The 23,617-nt window shown below is 45.1% G+C and overlaps 1 protein-coding gene across 1 annotated transcript in view; it reads right to left on the bottom strand.

Moving 5' to 3' along the window:
- The window catches only part of SMC1B (structural maintenance of chromosomes 1B), a 2,533,210-nt gene that overhangs the window by 1,119,890 nt on the left and 1,389,703 nt on the right, over positions 1-23,617 (bottom strand). The window contains exon 13 of the mRNA XM_085652431.1: positions 19,531-19,668. Within this exon, the coding sequence (XP_085508557.1) occupies positions 19,531-19,668 (138 nt within the window). The remainder of the gene's footprint in view (positions 1-19,530; positions 19,669-23,617) is intronic.

The raw sequence follows: 23,617 nt of genomic DNA, 5'->3' as shown, positions 1-23,617 counted from the left end.
TCAATCTTTTTAAACTATCTAAGAGGCTACACCCCTGAATGTAAATATGGGGAGGGCAGTGGTTATCCTTCAGTGAGGTAGAGTATTCATCAGAAAGAGCTTTAACGAAGGTAATTAACTTGTTCCTCTGATGCACTCTTCTCATGACAGATTCCTCACCTTTAAAACAGATACCATAGCAGTATCGCCCAAAGATGGAGCATCTGGGAAGTGGACTCATAACATAAATTCCTGCAGAACCGATTGGTTTAACTGATGTTCACACCAGACCCAGCTATGAAGGCAGAGTGTTTCATGAATGTATGCCCCAAAGACCACACTGTTGCCTGGTAGATATCTAGAACTTGCACCCTTCTCACCAAAGCCATTATTCATACGTGGCCCATGTGGAATAGGTTGTAGAAGGCTGCTTCTTCGCCTGTATATAGCAGATTTTGATGTAGAGCCTTATGCACTTTGAAAATGGCCCCTTTTGCGCTACTTAGCTTTTTTTATATCTTAAAATCTTACAAAAAAGCATATTGACTGCCGATATTCCTTTGACTGGTTGATGTAAAAGCAGAGCACTCACTTGTGGTCAAGAAGATGGGGTCTCTCTTCCTCCTTATAAAAATGGGGCAGAGCAAAAAACATTTGCGTACTGTGTGATTCACCAACATGGTGTTTTAGGCACCACACCAAGTGACAAACTTATCCCCGTGCCCAGCACAGACAGACTTCGAGAAGGGCATCTGGTCATAACAATGGCACAGACCACCTCAGTCAACAAGTCAGGCAAATTTAGCTAGTGCAGCTCAATGTTCACACATGGAGGTGAGAGTTGTGGAAACTCGGATGTGGAACTTCCCTGGTGCTGAAACAGGAGGTCGTCCCAAAGTGCTAGTGTGATTGGAGGATAAATGTTGATGCCCAAGAGCATTGGGTACCAAACTCTTCTATCCCTCTCTGGTGCAATGAGAATTACGTGGACACAGTCTCTCTTGATGTTCCTCAGATTCCAAAGCAAGAGAGAAACTAAAGGAAAGGCATACAGCAGTCCGTCCTTTCATTCTTGCCAGAAAGAGTTGGCCAAAAAACGCTCTTAGCAATGAAATTCCTGGTTTGCTGATGTATGCACCCAAGTCAGGCAGGAACTGCTACTCTAGTCAGGATAAGCTAAGTACACACTAAAAGAAAAACTGTGATCACCCTCTGGTAGCTTGGCACAGAGAAGTCAGGCTTATCTAAATAGGCAATATGTAAAGTATTTGTGCAAAAAACACACACAGAAACACAACAAATACACCACATAAAGATTGCACACAGTTTTCTGAAAATAGTTGTCTGTATTAGCAAAACAAGACCTAAACAATAATAATATCACATATATCTCTGAAGATCTGCACATTTAAAGAACACCAAGAATCACAGTGTTCCATAGTTGATGAGTTTCGAAGGCACACTCGCGATCAAAGTGTCTCGTTTAAAGTAGGCAAAAATGCCGAAAGAACACTTGCATTGAATCAGGCAGTCACGGTATCAGTGACCCGTTTATACTACCAGACACAAACTAAAGAGAAGTTGGAACAACACAGTACCACTACTGAGACAGACTCCGCCATCTGTCAATAGGAGCCCGAAAACTGCCCGGACCTCTGAGATCTGCTGTGAACTCGCACTTGCTCCGTGCCCTGAGAACAAGGGAAGCGGGTCTCCGGCGCCAGATGGCCCAAGGTGTCGGGGGTGGTGGCGTAGTCACTGGACTCAGCACTGCCCAAGCAACGCGTTTGAAGAGATTACAGCTCGGCCCCCAGCACTGCTCTCGTCTGGTGTCTCTGCTTACAGGACGCGGACGTGGTGGGCACGGAGCGACAGCCTTCCAGGTGGAGTGCTTGTCTTTAGAGAAATAAGGCGCGTAGTCTGCAGAGGTTTCAGCTGTTGAACTCAGAGTCTCACAGCAGAGCCAGTATGGCAAAAATCTTTGACGACCCTGAGTAGGGGCAAGCCAACAAGCTCCTGGAGAACACTCACAGTGTCTGATTTTAGAGGGTCAGTGCCATAGTACTTATATCCAAAAGTGCCTTCTGAGGTGACTTCAAAGGATCCCTTTCAACCCAGTCCTGTCTGCCAGGCTATTGATGGGGGGTTTCAGTACCTTGTGTGTGGGCAGGACACTTTCTATTCAAGTGGAATGTGAGCCCCTCCCAGTCGAGGAAGCCCTATCAGAATGCAGATGCAGGTGAGTGACTTGTGTTGTGGCTGTCTAGCGGGAATGCACAAATGTAGCTGTCGCTCAGACATGTATTGTAGACAGGTTGTCAGGTGCAAAGAGCAGTATGTACACTACATAGTAATGTCCATGTTCTAAAAGTGTTATTCCTATAATAGTAAAGTTAAATCCAACCTCACCAGTAAGTAGGTTTATCAATAACATTCCAAACATATGAAACATCAAAAAAGCTACTCCTTGCTCATCAGAAATGACAACTTAAAAGATTATTAAGGAATTCCCAATGTTACCCTATGAGAGGGGTATGCCTCACAGTAGTGAAAAACAAAATAGGATGCGTCTCACTACCAGGACATGCAAACCACACGAGTACATGTCCTACGTTTTACTTACACCCTACCCTTAGGGCTACCAGGGCCTACCTTAAGGGTTACTTGTATGTAACAAAAGAGGAGCATAAGGCTTGGCAAGTAGTTTTCAATGCCAAGTCAAAGTGGCAGTAAACTGCACACATGAGCACAGCACTGACAGGCCTGAGACAGGTTTGAAAGGCTACTTCTGTAGGTGGCACAATCAGTGCTGCAGCCCACAAGTAGCATTTAATTCACAGGCCCTGGGTATAAGGTATACCACTTAACAAGGGACTTACAAGTAAATGAATGTCAATCGGGTATACACCAATTACACACGTTTAGGAAAGAAGCATATGTACTTCAGCACTGATTAGCTCTGGTAAAATGCTCAAAGTCCTAAAGGGAGGCGTAGAAGTAAAAGGTAAGGCATAATCCTTTTGGATGATTTTTTTGACTGATCTTCCAGACGAAATGGATATCCAGTTCGGGACGTAATGTTGGATCCTGACTCCTAATAGCTCGGCTGTGCTCAAATGGAAGAAGCTTGGAAGCTGTGGTAGCAGGGGAGGATGGGTTGGAGGAATGCTGTCCATGCTGATATGCACAAACTCTGCCAGTGCTACGCCTATGGGATAGACAGCAGTGGGACAGCTGCGTAAAACAGGCTGTGAGAATTGATGTTGTCTATAAGATCTGGAATTCCGTGAACTGGTGGAGAATTGTTTAGCTGGTGTGGATACGCAATGGGATCGTGCTGTGGTGGGGTTATATCATTACTGCACCAAATTTAGCCTTCACCCCGAATACCCTGAAGCCATCAAAGGACATATCCATGAGGCGCTTACATTTCACTAGAAATACTGGCATCATGCAGGCAATCCTTCAAAGCACTGCGCTGGTGCTAATATCCCTGCCCATACAGTCAGTCTTGTCCGTGCTGGCCGAAATCACGTATTTTGTGGAATCCTAGGCTCCATGAATAATCTGGGCTATGGTGGTTCTGAGATCCTCTAAGATTTGCAGCAAAAAAAAATATCACTGGTGAGGTCCTGAGGCATCTGTGTACCAGACTAGTAAGCAAACTGGAATACTAGATCGAACTTCTAGAATGGCTGAAGAGGGCAGCCTCCTCACAAAAGAATGCATTATTTTTGATTCTCTCACCGGGGTGTTGGGAAAAAAGAAACCCAAGTTGACCTTACATAATAATGCTTAGTGTTAGATGTTTCGTCAAAGTCCAGATCACTAAGGGAAAGTCTATGGTGTTAAGATATGGGTCAACTGACTTGCAAGCATGAATATAGCTAACCCCATGCAGCCACGAGAGCATCAGTAAGGGGTTCATTAAACAGTAGAAATGGTTCCAATCAAGTGGGCCCTAGTTAAAGGATTTCAGTCAGCACATTTGATTTTGTCTCAATGGTGGGTAACAGTACTCCAGTGCCTCAGCTGCCTTCGAACCACCTCTGCAAACAAGGTACTCTCCTCAGTAGGTGGCCATTATGGCGCAACTAGCTCTGTTTTGCAGGACGTACCTAAGCCACTGTCAACAAGTCTCTTTGAAGGCATCTATCTATCTGCTTAGAAACCATCAGGCCCAGCTGAGGAACCAGTTTGAATATGAGGGACTATGAAGGAGTGTAACCTTTATCTTGACACCCTTGCGCCTTCTTGCAGAGCTTCAAGGGATGAGATGGTGATCAGTCCTGCTTCGTATTTTTATTCTTATGTTTGAACTTTGACTTACTGGAAGACTTCAAGCAGGAAATTTACTTTTTGCAGGAACATCCCTGAAAACGGGACTGGGGCAGACCTGTGACTAGGAGTACTAATGCAAGCTGTGCTTCGACTGTAACCTGTTTTTGTGCTCGCCAACGGAAAGATCTGCCTCCCGTTCTCAGATGACCTTCAGATGCATAAGGGCACACTTGTTGCACAACTTAAACTGTGGGTGATTGACCGACATCTACTTCCTGTAGTCTAGGCAGGGTTTGTATCTCCGTTTGTTTTCGGTGGGGATATCATTTCCTAGTACACTGTGAAAGAATTTAGAAACGTCAGTACATAAGGGTGGCACTTACATGTTGCAATGTCACTTTAGAAGCAGTACAGAGTCACCACAGAGCCATAAAGAACCACGTACTGGAGCACAGGAACATCGCTCAAGATATCTCTGGATTCAGTCTGGCGCTAGGGGATATTCTAAAGGTGAGCAATCTGTTGCTGTATGTATTAGGAAACCTTGCACTTCATAATTCTAGACAGAAATTAAAGGAAAATACAGACAAAGTGTTCATATGGATAAGGATCATAATTTCCAGACACCTTCACATCATTGATCAAAGGTGATATGGAGTTCTTATGCTACTGGAATGACAAGAAGGAATTTAGTAGTGAATTTTGATCATTTAAGTTGAAGCAAGATATCTGGATTAAACAACAGTTTCCCATATCTGATGAAGGGTAAGGTACTTCCCGTGTCCCTTAAAGATTAAAGTAAACACCCTTAAGATGTCCACTCCACAATAGACTCATTTGGCAATTCACGTTCGTTAAACTCCACTTTCAGACACTAGCGGATAAATATCAGAAACTCAAGGTAGATATTTGGAGTTACTGTACACCATTCCCTTCTAAGGGCAAAACAAATGCATCTAGTTTAATTTTCTATAGATTTGACTTGGCTCAAAAGGACTCAGGGGACTGTGTGGTGAAATCTACAAAGCAAGGTGTTTGTTAATTCCCACGGAAGAGCAGAGAAACTCTAATTTCATCAGAAAACATCCCTCTATATCAATCAATCAATCACTCAATCAGGATTTGTAAAGCAAGGCAAATCACCCTAAAGGGTCTCATGGTGCTGGAGTTGCTAATGGCTTCGCAGTGCTCTTTTCAAACTAACAGCCAGGTGTTGAGCCCTTTCCTGTATTCCTGCAGTGATGAGGCAGTCCTAAGGTGCAGGGGTAGGTCATTGAAGGCTTTGGCCGCCAGGTGGGAGAAGGAGCATCCTCCGCTGTTGCTTCGGTAGATCCGGGAGGTTTCTGCAAGGAAGAGGGAGGCGAAACACAGATTTCTGGTCAGTTGGCCAAAGGTCATTCATTTGTTGATGTATGGTGGTCCCTCGAAGTGCAGGGCATCGTATGTGTTGGTCAACATAGTCAAATGACATCTCTTCTGGATCGGGAGCATGTAGCTTCTTGAGGTGCAGCGTGATGTGTGTCCAACTGGGCAAGTCGAGGAGGAGTTTTGCTGCTGAGTTTTGTATAGCCTGTAGTCTCTTCAGGAAGCATGAGATAATTCCTGCGTATAGTGTGTTCCCATAGTGCAGCCTGCTCGTGACGAAGGACTGTGTGACGGTCCTTCTGGTGTTGACTGGGAGTCACCTAAAGATCTTGCGAAGCATGCGTATGGTGTGGAAGCAGGTGGACGAGACTGCATTTACCTGTTTCTTCATAGATAGCTTGCTGTCCAAGATGATGCTGAGGCTGTGGGAGTGGTCTGTCAGGGCAGGGGATGGGCCCAGATCAGCAGGCCGCCATGCGTCGTTCCATGGTGAGGTGTTCTTCCCAAAGATGATGATTTCCATCTTGCCTGTGCCGAGCTTGAGACAGTTGTCCATTATCCATGGGCCACGTTCATCATACATCTGTGGAAGATGGCTGTGGTGATGGAGGGGGTCTTCTGACAGTGAGAGGATGGGCTAGGTGTCGTTGGCGTAGGAAATGATGTTAAGTCCATGCGATCTGATGGTGTTGCCGAGGGGGTCATGAATGAGCTGAAGAGGGTGGGACTAAGGGGCGATCCTTGGGGGAACCATATATGATCTTGGCTTCCAAGGTGAACGGTGGGAGACAGATTCTCTGGGTTATTCCGGTGAGGTATGAGGTGATCCATCTGAGGGCATCTCCTTGGATTTCAATGTGGTGGAGTTTGTTGATCAAGATGTGATGGGAGACGGTGTCAAAGGCGGCTGACAGGGTCAGCAGGATGAGGGCTGCTGTTATGCCACGTCCCAGGAGTGCCCTGATCTCGTCGATAGCTGCAAACTCTGCTGTCTCTGTGCTGTTGTTGGCTAGGAATCTGGATTGAGAGGGGCCCAGGAGGTTGTTGAATTCCAGGTGTTTGGTGAGTTGCTGGTTGATGGCCTTTTCAAGAATCTTCGCTGGAAAGTGAAGAATCCTGCACTTATCCAGATTGGTGATTTTAGTGGTCTTAGACAACCAAAGGAAGCTCTCTAAGTGGTAGCTGTGGAGAGCTTCCTACAGGCTTAGTCCATAAGGAGTGTTAAGCAGCTTGTTTTACCAGAACTTATCATTTAGTGCAGGTTAAACGAAAAAAAAATATTATACACACACTCACTAACACATTGGTATAGCTCCTACCCGGAGATATCAACACACTACACACAATATTTTAAAAGGAAACAGGTAAGTAAGCACAAATACACAGTGGTCTCCAGGGGTAGACCAAACCATATACTAAAGAAGTGGAATGCGAACTGCGACCAAAGCTGAGACTTGACCAGGAAGACTAGGAGGAGTTGGAGACCCAAGTTACCACCCAAGGTAAGTACCTAGTAACTCCACGGAGGCTGTGTGCAGAGTGTAAACACAGCCGCGTACTCAATACAAGTCAATTGGGAAGTCGCGGTTGCTGTTTTCAAAAAGAAAGACCCTTCCCAGTGAACCCTGAAGAAACCCAGTGGAAGATTGAAGGTTGGAAAGTCACCCCACCCGTGGATACCCCAGGAACCAGGATAACTACACCAGGGAAGCCAGGTGCATAGGTGTGAAGTGAAGTCGGAAACCGCTGTAGACCACAATGGGGGACTTCAGTAAAGATGCCACTGGCGAAGAAGGTGAAAGAGTCCAGTGGAATTCAAGGATGGATTCTTGAAGAGGAGTACCTGCAAGCAGAGGGGACAGAGTCTATGCCACTTGGGAGTGACCAGGAAGACCACCGATGACAGAAGATGCAGGAGGGTTGACAGTGACCTTGTCGCTGCAGCTGTAAGGACCTGGCGACGCTGTGGAAGACCAGGAACCATTCACAAGCTGTCCCATGTTGGAAGCAGAGAACCATGGGGGTCGGTGTACGGCGTGAGCATCAACAAGACTTGGCAGCAGCAACAGAGGTGGTAAACGTAGAAGGTGCAGTGTCTGGACCAGCAAGGTCCAATGGAATCACCAAGTACAGGAGAGTCAGAGCAAGCCACGAGCAAGCAGTGGAGCCCACTGAAGCCAAAGAAGACCCGCAAGAGGACCCACAGGCCAAAGGCACAGGTTCGCAAGAGGACCTCGAGCTGTTCACCAAAGATGCAGGCCCATGGTGCAGACGATGGGGTGAGGGTGAAGACCTTTGCAGGAAGAGATGCTGGAGGGTGGAGCTTCTTGTAGCCTGGAGACCTCTGGTGGAAAGCCTTGGTGCACAGGGGTTCTGTTCCAGCGGTTCTGACGAAGGATACTGACTTCAAACTTGCTGAGAAGATAGTGCAGGCCTCGAGGGAGTTGCAGAACCACCACCTGCATTGCTGAACCTTTTGGAGTCCGTGGGACCTCAGGAGCAGCAGAGCGGTCAGCTGATGCAGGGGAGTGACTCCTTCAATCCTAGGGGACTGGGGAAGAACCTGGATGAAGCACAGGCACAGATGACACAGAAGACTGGCAGGACAACGAGACGAGGAGCAGCAGGAGTCTTCCTTGTTGCAGTCTCGGTTCCAGACTAAGTCCAATGAAGACCAAGGTGCCCAGGTGGTTGAAGTGGAATTGCTTTCGGATCTGAATCTTGTCCCACAACGAATCTGAAGAGCAACCCACAGGTAAGCCCTTACGTACCCTAAGGGAAGGGTTGAGACGATTCAGGGACTGGACAGAGGGGAGGATACTCCCATGTCCTTTGCCCAGTTTCATGCCAGAGCCGGAGCCAACGGCTCCCTGAACTGGTTCCAACTGGAGTATTCAAGGAGGGCACCAAATGTGCCCTTCAAAGCAGTCTGGTGGCGGCAGCAAGTACCCCACCCCAGCCCAATACACTAAGTCCTGACTGGGAGGAGGATACACCTCCCTGTGATAGGAAACCTATTGTTCTACCTTCCCCTGCTGAAGTTCAGTTCAGCAGCAGGAGGGCAGAATGGTGTCTGTGGTCAGCAGCAGTACTAGCTTGCTGTTAGACCCTGAAAGGCTGGTACTAGGAATACAGGGAGGCTCCCTAGAGGAGCTTCCCAGTACATGGGATCCTACATACAACACTAGAATCGGCGTTGGGGTAGGATTCTAACATGTTTGATACCAAACATGACCGCTTTCAGTGCAGCCAATATACAGCTATACATACCCGCACCCCGGAGAGCGTACCTGGGGATGTGACTGATCTCAATCAGCTCCTGAGGGGCGTTGAATGGTTTAAGAAGGCAGACTAGGGCTAAGGCTGAACAAGCGGACCCGATCGTCGCCCTAGGTACCTCGGACCTTACTTTCCCTGACAACTGTAATCTCAAACGGGAGGAAGTGACCGGAGCAGGCAGGCTGCAGTCAGAGCCACAAAGGAGGGATACAGGCCGGTGACCCCTCTAACCGCGGCCGGGCCCCCTACAGCCCCCTCCCTCAGACCCGGACAGCGCTGCAGCCCAACCCAGCGGCAAGGACTCCACTTTAACGGAACAAACAGCGTACCAGCCTCCCAGCGTACCAGCCTCCCAGCCTCCCAGCCCACCTCTCGCCGCACCCGCTCCGCGGGTGCCGCTTCGTCGGTGGGTGTCGGTAGAGGCACCATCCAGAGGACCAGAGGCGAGGAATCCAGCACAAAGACAGCAAGGCGGTAAGGGGCGCGAGGGACCAGCGGGGCTGCGAGCGTGCGGGGACTTCATTTCCCAGAAGTCCCTGCAAGACCACGGAAGAGCTTCCGGTCCGCTCTCCCTGCTGGGCCCGCCTCCCGCCCTTTACGCCTCCCACATAACAACACCCCTCTCCCGCAGCGCGGGACGCAGCTTGGGCGAAGACAGGGCAAAGACAGGGCAAAGACAGGGCCGTTAGAGGACGGCCACGGCCCTGTCACCCTGAGCCCTACGACGATCCCCCTAGCCCCTCTTGAAGCCAAACGCACATTTTTGGGACTTAAGATGCGTCCCAAAACAAGAAGCGCTACTAAGAAAGTGGCTCTGGTCACACAAGTAACCGGCCCAATAGATCTCTTTATATCCAGGGTCAATGATACCATTGACAAAAGCATCATCTTACTGGAGAAAAGAGTCTCCTTGGACCTCATGCAGGCAAAACGATCATCGCTCGGTTCACTTGCAACTGCAAATTCCCCCGTTCACCCGGTAGCCAACAACTGCTCATTGCCACTACCAACAAATACCGCTCCAACGCTGACTGTTCCAAATTCTGTCGATTTGTCCGTAACCCAATCGGACTCTGATTTATCATACGTCGATCTCGATGCAACCCCAGACCTAGAAGCCTGCCAATCATCGGTCGAGAAATTAGACCAGAGTGACGCTAATAATCCTGTACCACCTGACCCAGAAACGATCCGAGATACAACAAAAATAAGGGAAATCGTCTCCACCAATCTCATGGCAATGCCAACCAGCAAGGAAAAACCAAAGACAAAAGGAAAGAACCATAATTTGACTACACCAACCCCTAATACCTCGGCAGGTATACCCTGCTGGGTGGAAAATATGGTTATGGACTTAAAATCCGACCTTGAGGCAAAAATTACAGCGCAGATTAAACCACTCATTTCAAAATTGGACAGACTCACGTCATTAATCAACACCAAATGTAGTTGTAAATCAAGCAGGAATGGTTTCGCCCCAACGCAGGGCATACAGGAAATACCCCAAAAAAAACCATCCAACACTAAACAAGTAACCAGCACAATAAACAAGACTAACTTATCACTAACCAAAAAAGCGGCAGTACCTCATCCACTAGACAAAAAAGCGACCAATCTGGATGTCCCCAAAAACACCCTGGGCGCGGTAGATCTTTCGACCACTACCCAAACAGGCCCAGAAGCTCAAGCAAAATCAAAAACAAATAACAGGCAAACGAAAGGAAATCTCACCATCACAGCAGAGACCCCCTCCCAAGAAAATCCACCAGATCTGAAGACCAAGCAACCTCGGCCCAAAATAATCAACTTACCCCCGGAAGCTTCTCCCTTCGTGGTGGTGTTAACAGCAGTTCCCCCACTGAAGGAGGGCGTAAAAGAAACCTTCGCAGAGCTGAGGAATAAATGTGCCCAATGGCTCCACATCCACAGACCACTACCCGCCCACATCAGGGGCGACATCTTCTCTGCACGTAGAGGAGATTGGGTTGGTAGAAGCACGAAGACAATCACGGGGGATGTCATCAGTATCAAATTCAGGGAGATAGGGGCAGCAAACTACATTTGTAACTCGTCCAATAGAGGACCTGCCACACAAATAAACCCCTTTCCTCTCTCTTACTTCCTACCTCCATCCACAAGGCAAAATTTCTCCTCGTTCGCACACCCAATAAACCCCAACTTTATAAACCCCTCTGACCACAATATCTACCACCCCCAACACCACTCAGAGAGGTTTAGACCCCTGCATAACTTACAGTATCCAGCCTTTCAGTGGCATCCACCTGCTGCATTTCCCCAAACCACTCCTTTTGTTACCCCACCCCCGGTAAACCCACCTCCATGGTCACATCATAATACCCAACAATGGTGGCAACCTCAGCAATCTACGCACTATAACAACCACTTATGGCAACAGCCGCGGCAAGGATGGCTTCCCCCATTCAAATCACTAGGTCCAAATCGCCAAGATAGAGACATGAATGAATGGAGTGGACAGGACCATCGGTTAAAGAACAACGACCCTACCCGCTGGGACAGTTGGAACGGCCTCCACTTAACAAACAGATATAGTCCCCTGGACGGCGTCGATTGACCACCACAATTACAGGCATATTCCCAAAACCATACAGACCGCACGGAAACCATTGATCTCCCATCAGTCTCTCCAGACCGAGAGATTCCACCTGCCCCCGTGAAACTAAAAAGAACACAAAGCTCAGATGACAGCTCAGCAAACCTGAGCCTGATTTCATGGAACATTGCTGGTTTAAGGACAAAAATAGAGGATGGGACAATCCTGCATCATACGCTCAATCACCAAGCACTATGTATACAGGAGACATGGTCATTACAAGAATATCACCTGCAGGGGTTCAAGACGTACTCATCCCTCGCGCAGTCGGGACACCTAGGTAGACCAAAGGGAGGTCTGTGTATTTACCTAGCTAACACTATTCAAAATGTTAGAATAAAGGTTATTGAATTGACACCAAACCTGCAGATCCTAGGTCTTTATTTTCAGAAAAGAGAGACGATGATCATTATTAACTTTTATAATAATCTGGGGGAACTGGACTTAGAGAGAGTTTTGGCCAATCTCCACGGAACATTAACCACCCTTATAATGCAGCAAGGAGTAGGAGGCCCGGCATCAATAGTATGGGCAGGCGATTTTAATCTTCACGCCTGTACCCAACCAAGAAGTAAATGCCCAGGCATGGTAACAGAAGATGGCCTCTTACTCACACATTTTTCGCACACCAAAATGGGAAGGCAAATGAATGATCTCCTATCCGATCTGGATCTCCAGATAGTAAACACCTCGGAACATGGGGAAAACTCACTTGCACCTACCTACATAGGACGAGGTCATCAAACCACGGTAGACTTTATAATCATATCAGCCTCTCTGCAAACAAGAGTAAAGAACTTCGAAGTGCTACCGAACTCGCAGAGTGACCACGCAATACTAACTCTGAAAGTCTTATTAATTCATCAAAAATGCTCCCCAGCAATAATAGCAAATGCCCTGACCCAGGAAAACATCAACGTGGACAAACTAAATGGGTATACTACAAAGTGGGTGAGGATCAACCCTGAAGAACTCACTAAAGAATTAATAAGGTCAGTTCACCCACAAATTGAAACCTGTTTGGACCCAGATACTAACGACATGGAGCTTTTAACTAACTTCGCCAAAATCATGGATAAAATAAAATTGTTACTTACAAGAAAACAAAAAACTGACTCATCGCGGACCACAGGATGGTTCAATCAAGAGTGCACCAAGGCACATACAAGACTAAAATTAGCCTTAAATAAAAATGATAGGGACTTCAGTGCAATAGCCATTCTCAGGAGCGAATACCTAAAAATAAGGAAAAAGAGGAAAGAGGAACTGAAGCAAGCGCTGTGGCACGAACTCCATACTAGTGCTCAAGAAAAAAATTCAACAGCCTTCTGGAGAATCATCAGAACCCCTTTCCTGGCGGCCGAATCGGGCCCAAAAATCGAAGTCGCCATAGATGCTGCAACCTGGGTATCACACTTCACTAGCATCTTCCAAAAACCAACTTACGATCTAGAGCTAGAAGTAGGAGAAAAAATACTCCCACCTTACCCAATAGATATTAAATTCGAAATTTCTGAAATTCTTGCGGCATTGAACTCCACCAAAAAAGGCAAGGCTCCAGGGCCGGACGGCGTCCCAGCAGACTTTTTTAAATACCAGATAGACCTCTGGGCACCAATTTTAACAAGGGTTTGTAGCGCCACGGCAAAAGTAGGAATTTTAGAGTCCTGGACCAAATCTATAATGGTCCCGATTTTTAAAAAAGGTAATCGTATGGACCCCGCCTGCTATCGCCCAATCTCCCTGTTGGACTCACTGGGGAAAATAGCAGGAAGAGTGATACTAGAAAGATTACAGGACTGGGCGGAAGAAAAAGGTATCCTATCCGATCTCCAATTCGGATTCAGAAAAGGATTAGGCACGGTCGAGCAAGCCTTAAATCTATCAATAATTGTCGGAAAATATGTGCACGCAAAGAAGGCAAAACTTTATATGACTTACGTAGATCTGTCCGCGGCCTTTGACTGCGTCTCCCACACAAAATTGTGGTCCCTTCTAGCTCAGATCGGGGTAGACCAACCACTTTTGAACTTTTTAAGGGAACTCTACTCCAATCCATCCGCAAGAGTTCGCTTCGGGACAAAGGGAGAACTGACGGAGACTTTCACAGTAGAGCGGGGGGTCAGACAGGGATGCGTCCTGGCACCCTTTCTTTTCTCCCTCTACACCAACAACTTGGAGGTTGAGTTACTAAAGGGTGCCTGTGACCTCCCAAGGGCCAATCATCGCCCGATCCCCGCCCTGCTGTATGCGGATGACGCCGTCCTCCTTGCACAAACTCCCCGTGAACTCCAAAGGTCCCTAAACAGATATTCCCGGTATATGAAAACTCTTGACCTCCACATAAATGTGAAAAAAACTTTCGTAATGAAGGCTGGGGTCGGGAAAAAACAGCAAACATCCATCTACCTCGACAGCCAAAAAATTGCCTCAACAAACGATTATTGTTATCTGGGGGTCACGATAGACAATAAACTTTCCTGGAAACCAGCAATAGAAGCTAGAAAGCATTGTTTTAAAAGAGCTCTAGCAGCTTTGATGTCGTTTTCTCAAAAATTAGGAAAACGTCCACCCAGAGAACTGCTAACCATATATAGAGCCAAGTGCCAATCTACAGCCCTATATGGAGCAGGACTATGGGGATACACGGACGTTACTTCTCTGCAAACTGCAGAAAATAAGTTCTTCAGATTTATCCTGTCTGCCCCCAAAACATCTTCCGTTTACGCCTGCCACTTAGAATTAGGGGCATCATATATTGAAGATCTTGCCAAAATCCAACCTCTTCTACTCTGGCGACGAATTTGGGTGGCAGACACAAACGACGTCACAAAAACAATACTGGCGGATGCAATGTCTCTGCACTATGCTTTTAAAATCAAATGGCTGGCCTATATCCGGACCTTTCTTGGCGATCTCGGACTGGAAAAATATTATTGTAATCCCGAAAAACTCGGGGAAATCACAAACGACAATTTAAAGAAGCGAGCGTTGGACCATCTGACAAATATGAGACTTCAGGCAGAAGCTGGAAAACAGTCGGTGCAGCATGCTACGCTGGTCCAAGCTACTCTTTCAATGCAGCCGTATTTAAAACTTGACATTGGCACCTTTGAACGTTTTCTCCTGATAAGATTTAGATTGAACATATTTCATAAACTGGTGGCCTTTCCAACGCCAAATGTGTGGGATTTAAATCCACCCCCATGCCCATGTGATGGGACATCAAGTCAATCTTCTATTCACACAGTCCTATTTTGTAAATTTTATCAGGAACACCGTAAACTCTGGCTACTGACCCTTTTAAAATCCTGGGGTCTCAGACAATGCAGAGCAGCCATGTTAAGTTTGCAGCTTTTGGACACCGAAGCCACATGTTATCATGTCCTTAATTTTCTGAAATGTATTTATAGACATCGGAAAAACCTTTAAACAGTACCGTAATTTATTTTCTGCTTTTTTAACTTTTAAAACTAGATCTCCTTGAAAGACTTTTTAAATTGTAATTGTAATGCTTTTATGGATCGTAAACAATCCGAATAAAGTTTATATTCATTCATTCACATCTCGTAATTGACTTGATGTCCACTAAATGTATAAAATGACTGACCGCACTTACAAAGCCTGGAGAATCGACTCCTGGGTTTGCAAGGGGTGTTGTAACCTAACACTTATAACCTAGCACTCTGCCTTCAGGATTGAAAGGCCAACCTTAGGGGTGACTTAAAGGTTTTAATTGCAGTGACCTCAGATATAAGGAAACGTATACTTATTGTGATTTTTCTAGCACCAGCTCACACAGGCTGCAATGGCAGGCCTGTAGTCACAGTTTGAGTGGTCTCTCATGGGTGGCATAATACATGCTGCAGCCCATTGGAGACCCCTGGTGTACCTGTGCCTGGCGCACCTTAGTACCATATACTAGGGACTTAGAAGGGTACACCAGTAGTCAACTGGGAAGGTACCAAAGTACTTACGATTGTCAAATTTAGGGAGAAAGTACAGTGATTGGGGTCCTGACTAGCAGGATCCCACTCAGACTAGTCCAAAACACACTGATACCAGGCAAACAGTGGGGGTACCCATGCTAGAAGGATCCTACCTTCCTACAGGAAGCATTTCTTTGAAGTAATCCATAATAAGTGCCTTTCAGCAAAGGAAATGCTGGCGGTCATTAAAGAGTGGTAGCACTGACTGGATCCGGACTGAGCATGTGCAGAGAGCGCATTGCGTGACAGAGCCCAAGCAGTGAGCTATGTTTCTAAGCAAGCAAAGAACTCAAGTGTCTAGAGGGAGGGTGGTCATTTTGGATGTTTAGGTATAACTGACCTAGCAGCTTACAGCACTCTTGCTAGGCAAATGTGCTAAATTGCTGTAACTAGAACCTTGCTGCATGGTCGATTGATTTCAAGTGTCAAGATCTCTTGCACGCTAATGAATATTTTTAAGGGCATTGGTGGATTACAGAGAAATATCTTGAAGTCAGATGATATGGGGATCTACCTTTTCATTTCTTGTAAGTTCTTTCTGAACTCTGAAGACTGGGTTACAATTATCTGCAATCTTATGACTAGAGTTGTATGTTCTCCTAAGAGGTCCTGTAAAGAAACAGGCATATTCTTAAATGGGCAACGCATATGTTTTACATATTAATGAATGTAATGTAAAGGTTCTACAGAAAAAGCGAGTACAGTGACATAGTTTGAGATTTCTAGAGTTGGCAGTTATCTCTTGAAGTAAAGAGTTGGTTACACAAAGATTCCTTTAAAGTTATATATATTCATCTAATACACTTAGCATTTCCAATAACACAACAACATGCAGACCTCCTTGACCACAAAAGTGACGAGGCAGAGTGTAGTGTCCTGGGTCTGTTATTTCTTTATCCCAATCTTTTTTTCTTGGTTTTACCTCAGACCACCCTATTTCTGTTTAGAAAGTCATTGATGAGGGTGTGGGGCGACGGGGAAAAGAGCACTGCTCCAATTATATCCTGTGCACAAGGTAAATGTAGCCTGATTGCCCGCACCTTTAATAAAGATCCTTAGGTGGATTGTAGCCCAAAAGGCAGGCCGCAAAATTGAATGTGGAGATCTCCTTTTCAAAACCGGAGAATACAAAAATGTCTGAGATAGACGGGGAGCTGAAGGTAAGCATCTTCCAAATCCGTAGAGGTCATGAAATTGTCAGGCAAAAAGAAAAAAAAAAGGGGGGGGGGGGAGGGGGGAGATGTATGGTTCCCTGAAGTATAGCCATTTTGAAACTGCTCTGTCACCAGCTTGATGTTCATCCAGAAGCACACCACCAACTTCCCCACAAAGAACCTATGGGAGTATACTCACAGTCTCTTGTTGAATGTGGTGAGAGGAAAAATGGCACTCTTCACTAGCAGCCAGCAAGACTGACATGTGACTTAACCCTCCCTACTCTCTACTCTGGGTTCATCTAAGTCACTCACATATGCATTAAAAATTCCCATCACATATCCATGAAAGTGTGAAGAAGATGGCCACACCTCTCTGGAGGCATAATCAGGAGTGCAGTAGAGACATGGAAGGAGGCTCTGAAAAGTGAATGCCTACAACCCACTGATAAGACTGTATTTTGAAACGGTTTCAAGACTTGCTAAGGCTATCCTGGTGGTACACTCTCACTGACAGGAATAATGTCAAGATTTGATGCATCAAGTCATTCAAGGACAGCAAAAAATATGTTGTGCCCTGGCAAACAAACATGATGATATTGCTTTTCTGGATCTCATTCACCTTCCAATCCCAGGACCAATCTTGTCAGCATGCCAATACAGAACATAAAGTCCACCAAGAAGTTTTCCCCAGATCTGTGAGGACAGCTTTACCAGAAACTAAGTAGGTGGCATAAGCGCCGGCCACAAGAGGGAGATTTTAGGCATTCCATGCCTGGCAAATGGAAGCCCCTACTTGGTGATTCACAGTTTCAATGTGAGACATCTGCGAGATCATGACTGATTAACCCACAAAGTTAGTAAATATGGGATACATTTTTGATAGATCTCTTCCCTTTTGAGGGAATAAAGATGGGATATGGGCCTGGGGGTAGCTGTCTTGTACAAATCATGGCATTCATGCAGAAGAAGACTCTTGACTACAGGATGTATGGAAGCTTGAATGCGTGTGGCTTATCAAACTGGGGTAACAGGCCCCTATGGAAGCTGGTTTTGGGGTCAAAGTTTAGAAGTGCCCAATGTGTACTTTGTAAAATAAAGAATACCAGTGTCCAAACCCCTGTTCAGCAGCCCACGGCATCAGCAACTAAATGTTGGTGTGACGAATACCAAGGCTGCACAGCACTGAATCCACCTAATGCCCTTTAATCCACTACCAGATAATCCCTGCCCCTTTATCTCACTCTTGCAGGATCCTGCTGTCATTCTTCATGAAGTTTTTTCTGACTTTCTATTGATTACTCTATTTGCTTGGTTTATTTTTCCCTCTCTTGCTCTTGGTAAATGTTTGATGAGAAAAATGAGGAAAAATAAGGGCTGGTCCCAAAAACGAGTGCCAGTGGCGCCCACTAGGAACCACCGGTTTAAATTAATTGCTGGAAGCCCATGGTTCTTCCGGAGATAAGATAACAACAAGGGAAGGGTATTATGAACTTCCCCCCTTGGGTCGGAGTACCAGGGGTTCACCGTCAGCAGCCTCATCTGTATCATACTCAAGTGATGGCCGTGGTCAACAATGAGGAAGTTATAAGGAAGCAAGAAAGGAGTGGCAAAGTAGACATACTTTTGCTTTTCCAACTACCATCTTAAAGCTTTTGCCTCCACGAGTTTAGATACCCTTTAATTCATGTGGGCATAAGCCATTCTTGACAGGTAGTCAGCTGACCCACAATGAAGGCAGGATTCGTGGAAAGAGAATGTCTTCCCTTCAACTTGCCAAGATAAATTGTGAATCACAATGCAGCAAGTGATGCAGTGTAGCACTGGAAAAGACTGATAAGAGTTTGGAAACTTTGGGCATCATTGGGATGGCGGGCGGACTTTGTCCGCCCACCATCCTGACGGAAAACGGGACCGACCGCCATATGTGCCGCGGTCCTGTGGGGGAGATTAGGATACGCCCGCCACACTGGCGGGTGCATCAAGCATTTTTAACATTGCGGCAGGCGGTGCTTTCAGCAGCACCCGCCGCAATGGTAAAAATGCATGTTGAGCATTTGCATGCACAAAGTGGCAGGCACCGCACGGTGCCTGCCGCATTGTGCATGCAAAGCAGGGGGTACCATAGGTACCCCCCATGTGCATCCCCCACCCCCACCAACTTCCTGGGGGCCCGCAACGGGCCCCCAACTGTGAACTCTGCATGTCTTTCCACCACGGAAAGACTGCTCTCCGCCTGCATACTAATATGGATGGCGGTGTCTAGCAGACACCGCCACCATATTAAACCCTTTTCCGCCCAGTCGACTCGTCGACCGGGCGGAAAAGCGTCGGTCGGTCTTCCCGTCCGCCGCGGTACCCCCGCCATAGTGATATGGCGGGGGGTAATTGGTATGCGGGCGGTGTAGTATGGCGGGTGGATCACCACCGCCGTTTGGGCAATGGCGATCCGCCTGCCATACTTATAGACCTCTTTGTATCATTGCAATGTGACATTCTTAGAGCTCAAAGTTCCTCATGTCAGTAAGAACTGAGATGGGGAAGTGTACAAGGTAATGATTCTGAAAATTAAATGGATCATTATGAAAGGCGTACACGCCAAATATGTGTGGAATGCTTGCCCTTCTAGTTAAACATGCCATATGAAACGGGTTTCAAACAACCTGTTGATATTTATTGTAGGGTCAGGACAATAAATGAATGCTTTGAGTACATTTAATACAATGTATGTGGGGGCCCTAAGCACACTCAATCTGAAAAATAGTGAACTACACAAGAATGATTACTATCAAAGGTATATAACGAAATATTATTAGGTAAATCCAAGCTTATGAAATTATGAATATAGTACCATGTAGCAGTGGGTTAGATGCTTCTTCTTTATTAATTCTAGTTCACTCTGTGAGTATTTAAGGCGTGTCTGGTTTCCTTGAGCCTGGGTCTGCAACTGCTTCAAGTCAGTCTCTTTTCGTTTTATTTTCATCAATTCCTAAAATGTTTGAAAATTAAATTATATGCAAAGCTTAACTAATACAAATGTATACATCAAGACACTATTCTAGACATATTCAATTACTGGTAACCATCTATCACCTTAATAATGAAATAATGTATCTTATGGAGAACTTTAAAACCATGAGTGAGTGACAAGGAAAGACACATGAAAAATAATTCAATGGCACATGCTTTTCGGGGAAGCAGGTGAACTGCCTGGCAAGGAAGATTCTTAGAGGCAGAATACATAAACTGCTCAGATTTTGCTATTTTCTAGTCAGTTCTACTTAACACACTGAAATGCAAGTAAGTATAATAATAGCATACAGCAAGGGGTTTGCCAGAGCAATGCCCCACAAAGAGACGCAGACTAAGCCAGAAGTGACATAGCGGTTCCTTTAAGGTGCCACTCACACTGGTGAAGTCAGTTGTGCCTCACATTCCTCCCTAACAGAGGCCCGAAGAAAAAGAAGACAACAATATAAGTAAACTGGATTTCACCAACAGACATTTCTGTACTCAGAAAGAAGAGAGGTGGAAGAAACAAGGGCAATCTCATGAAGATAAGAGTTTTCATTAAAACATTTTTTTTACCTTAGGTAACTTTGTCCCCAGAAATGGTCAGAAAGAGTCGAGTCTCAAGACTACAATCGACCATAGCATTATATCAAGAATGGCTAAAGAACGCCGCACCACAAAGAAATCCTAATTTGTCACAGCTAGATAAATATGCTTTGTAAAGGTGAGGAATTAGGATATGATCCACTTTTTTTGAGCTGTAACACAGACCTAATTTTATTTCAAGAATAGTTTTCCCAGCAATGGATGTTCCATTTGTGAAATTTTACGAATGCCAGCAAATGCAATGAAGGACGTCTGTGAGGCACAACAGACCATAAACCCTGTAATTGCCTGAGGGCAATGCCAAAACTGCAATCTCTGCCAAAATTCAGCCAATGAGTGCTGAGAAAGTAAGCAGTTTGTTACCCAGAGACAGCCTAAAGTTACCAAGACCAGAAAGCACATAGGTTCTCTTTTTTGTTTTTTAAATATTTTTTTTATTAAGCAGTTTCAGAATATACAAAAAATAACAGACAGTAATAAACCAGCAGTAGATTAGAAAGGTTACAGAAAAAAAGGGGCTAGTAATAATAATACAGTACGTCCATCAATAGTACATAAACTAATCCAGCAAACAATTGGTGAGCCGGAAATGCAAAATTCTTTAAAAACATGTTTTTATAAATAGATCAAATCATTGGAGCCTACTTCACGTAGAGCTGACCATTATTTTGTTAATTACCTTCCTATGAACCCCTTATAGTTCTGGTCCAGGCGGCAATACAAGACCAGACCCTCTGACCCCGAATTCTGGCCTGTCTGCCCCTGCTGGCATAAATAGCCTTTTCTTGATTATAAATTCCCAGGAGCCTGGCAAGCCACATCTGGAAAGTTGGAGGTTCAACATCTTTCCATCTTGCTGCAAGAATTATTCTATATACAGCTGTCCCCAAGAATAGACACCATTTCTCCTCTGCGTTTGACCCCAGTGAGCCATCATAATCGAGAATCAACAGAGTGGGGGATAATTCCACTCTATGACCAAATACCTCCTCCCAGTAACCTGATAGACCTTTTTTTAGCAAAGTTAGTTTGTCGCAGTCATAAAACGGATGTATGACGTTACAACGCATACATTTACATCGCGGTACACTACATCGCGGTTTTGACAACGCAAGTCGTTACAACGACTTGCGCTAGATGGCGCTCAGGAATAGGATTTAGGAGTAGTATAATTTACTATTCCAACTCCAGTCTACGTACAGTAGGGAAGGTGTTGGATAGTAAATTATACTATTCCTTGTCCTAGAGCGCCATCTAGCGCAAGTCGTTGTAACAACATGCGTTGTAAAAACCGCGATGTAATGGCATCGCGATGTAATCCCCGCGTTGTAAACGATGTTTCCCATAAAACATATGTATCAGGGTAGCTGGCCCTAGCCCACATCTAGCACAATGATCATCAATCCTTTTCCCCCATGTAAACAATTTAGCAGGTGTACAATATAAATTAAAAATAGTTTTGTATAGTTGTGCTTTTAGACTTGAGGACAGAAGTATTTTAGATGTTAAAGAAAGGCTCATATCAAGGTCGACATCAGGATTACCAAGCTTCAAAGCCCAGGATGATTCAGTTTTTTCCAGATCATCTGGGATTTTATCAAGGAGTAAACTGTACAGGTTCCTAATTCTAATAGATTTCTTAAATATGCTATCTAGGAGTGGAATTTTATCAAGCTTAATCTCAAAGGTGTTTAAAATGAGGATGCTTTTAATCTGAGCAAATTTAAAATACTGATTATTAGGAATGTCAAATACCCTCTGTAATGCAGAAAAATGGAAATCCTGCCTTCCCCAGAGAAATCTCCAATTGTTCTTACGCCCATCCTTTCCCATTTCTTTCCCATATCATCATTAACCTGAGATGATAATAATGATGAGTGCCACAGGGGAGTATATCTATTAATCTTCGGGATTACCATAAATCTAGAGACTTGCTTCCAAACATTCCATGTACCCTGAATTACTTTAAATGTAACCTTTTTATAGTAACTTGGCTCCAATTGTTTCAATAAGAGCCCAGGAGCTTTCTTCCCAATAGAAAGTTCATATATAGAAGGAATTTTTAGCCTTTGCTCTATTCCATAGCCATTACCGATAATAAACAAAGTAGCCATTTGGTGACGAAGCGCCACCCAATAATGTAAGGTAATATTAGGAATCGCTAAGCCACCCCTGTCTTGTGGTAGAGCCAGATATTTCATTGCTCTCCTAATTTTTCCGTATTGCCATATAAAATTAGAAAACATTGATTCTAGTTTTTTTTTTAAATACTATCATCTAAGGCCATGAATATAGCTCGAAATAGGTAGAGTATCTTTGGAAGCATGGTAATTTTTACAAAATTACCCCTCCCAGTGATCGATAAATGTAAACAATTGACTCTCCTTAAATCATCCCCAATAGTTTTGATCATGGGCTCATAATTACATTTGTTGATTTCCTCTATTTTAGCACTTACACAGACCCCCAAATAGATAGCAGTGTTTGCTTTTCTTGGATCATTAAAACAGATATTGTCAGTACACAGAACAACTGTTTTCCCTTTATTCAAAACATATACGGAGAAAAGCCGATAGCTCTCAGCGATTTTGTTTTATTTCTACAATGGCCTCAGCTGGATTCGAGGTTAATACCGCCACATCATCGGCATATGCCCATACTTTGGTCTTGCAGCCCCCGGTAACTATTGGTTTAATGTTCTGACTCTTTAATAATTTAACCACCAGGGGATTAATATAGAGAGCAAATAATATCGGCGAGCAGGGACAACCCTGCCTGGTCCCTCTTGATACATTTATGAAGTTAGATTCTTTACCCATGAGTTGCAATCGGGCCCTAGGTTGACAATACATAGCTCTAATTGCTTTAATAAATTGGGGCCCAAATGTATTTATTTCAAGATTCTCCCATAAAAATTTCCAGGACACCCGATCAAAAGCTTTCTCGGCATCGAGGAGGATAATAGCCATCTAGCCCCCCGTCCCGGACATGTTATTGAAGAGAGAGATAACTCTACGGGTATGATCGGTAGTTCCTTTGCCCGGAATAAAACCATGTTGCCAGGGGGAGACCAGATGTACTATGACCCTCCCAAGCCGATTGGGCAGGATTTTAGAATATAACTTAGAATCAGAATTAATCAGGGAAATTGCTCGATAAGACGAAGGATTATCTGCCGGCTTACCCTTCTTGGGGAAAATTATTATGTCGGTCTCATTCCAAGACTCAGGAGAGATTCCACTATATTGCACTCCCTTGAACAGGTGGCATTATTGTTGTTCCTAAGATTTTATAGAGCTCTAGCGGAATTTTGTCGGGTC

The sequence above is a fragment of the Triturus cristatus genome, chromosome 4_1 (assembly GCF_964204655.1).
Source record: "Triturus cristatus chromosome 4_1, aTriCri1.1, whole genome shotgun sequence".
NCBI classification, from domain to species: domain Eukaryota; kingdom Metazoa; phylum Chordata; class Amphibia; order Caudata; family Salamandridae; genus Triturus; species Triturus cristatus.
The sequence above is the reverse complement of the archived record's forward strand: the minus strand, read 5'-3'. Positions and strand labels throughout refer to the sequence as shown.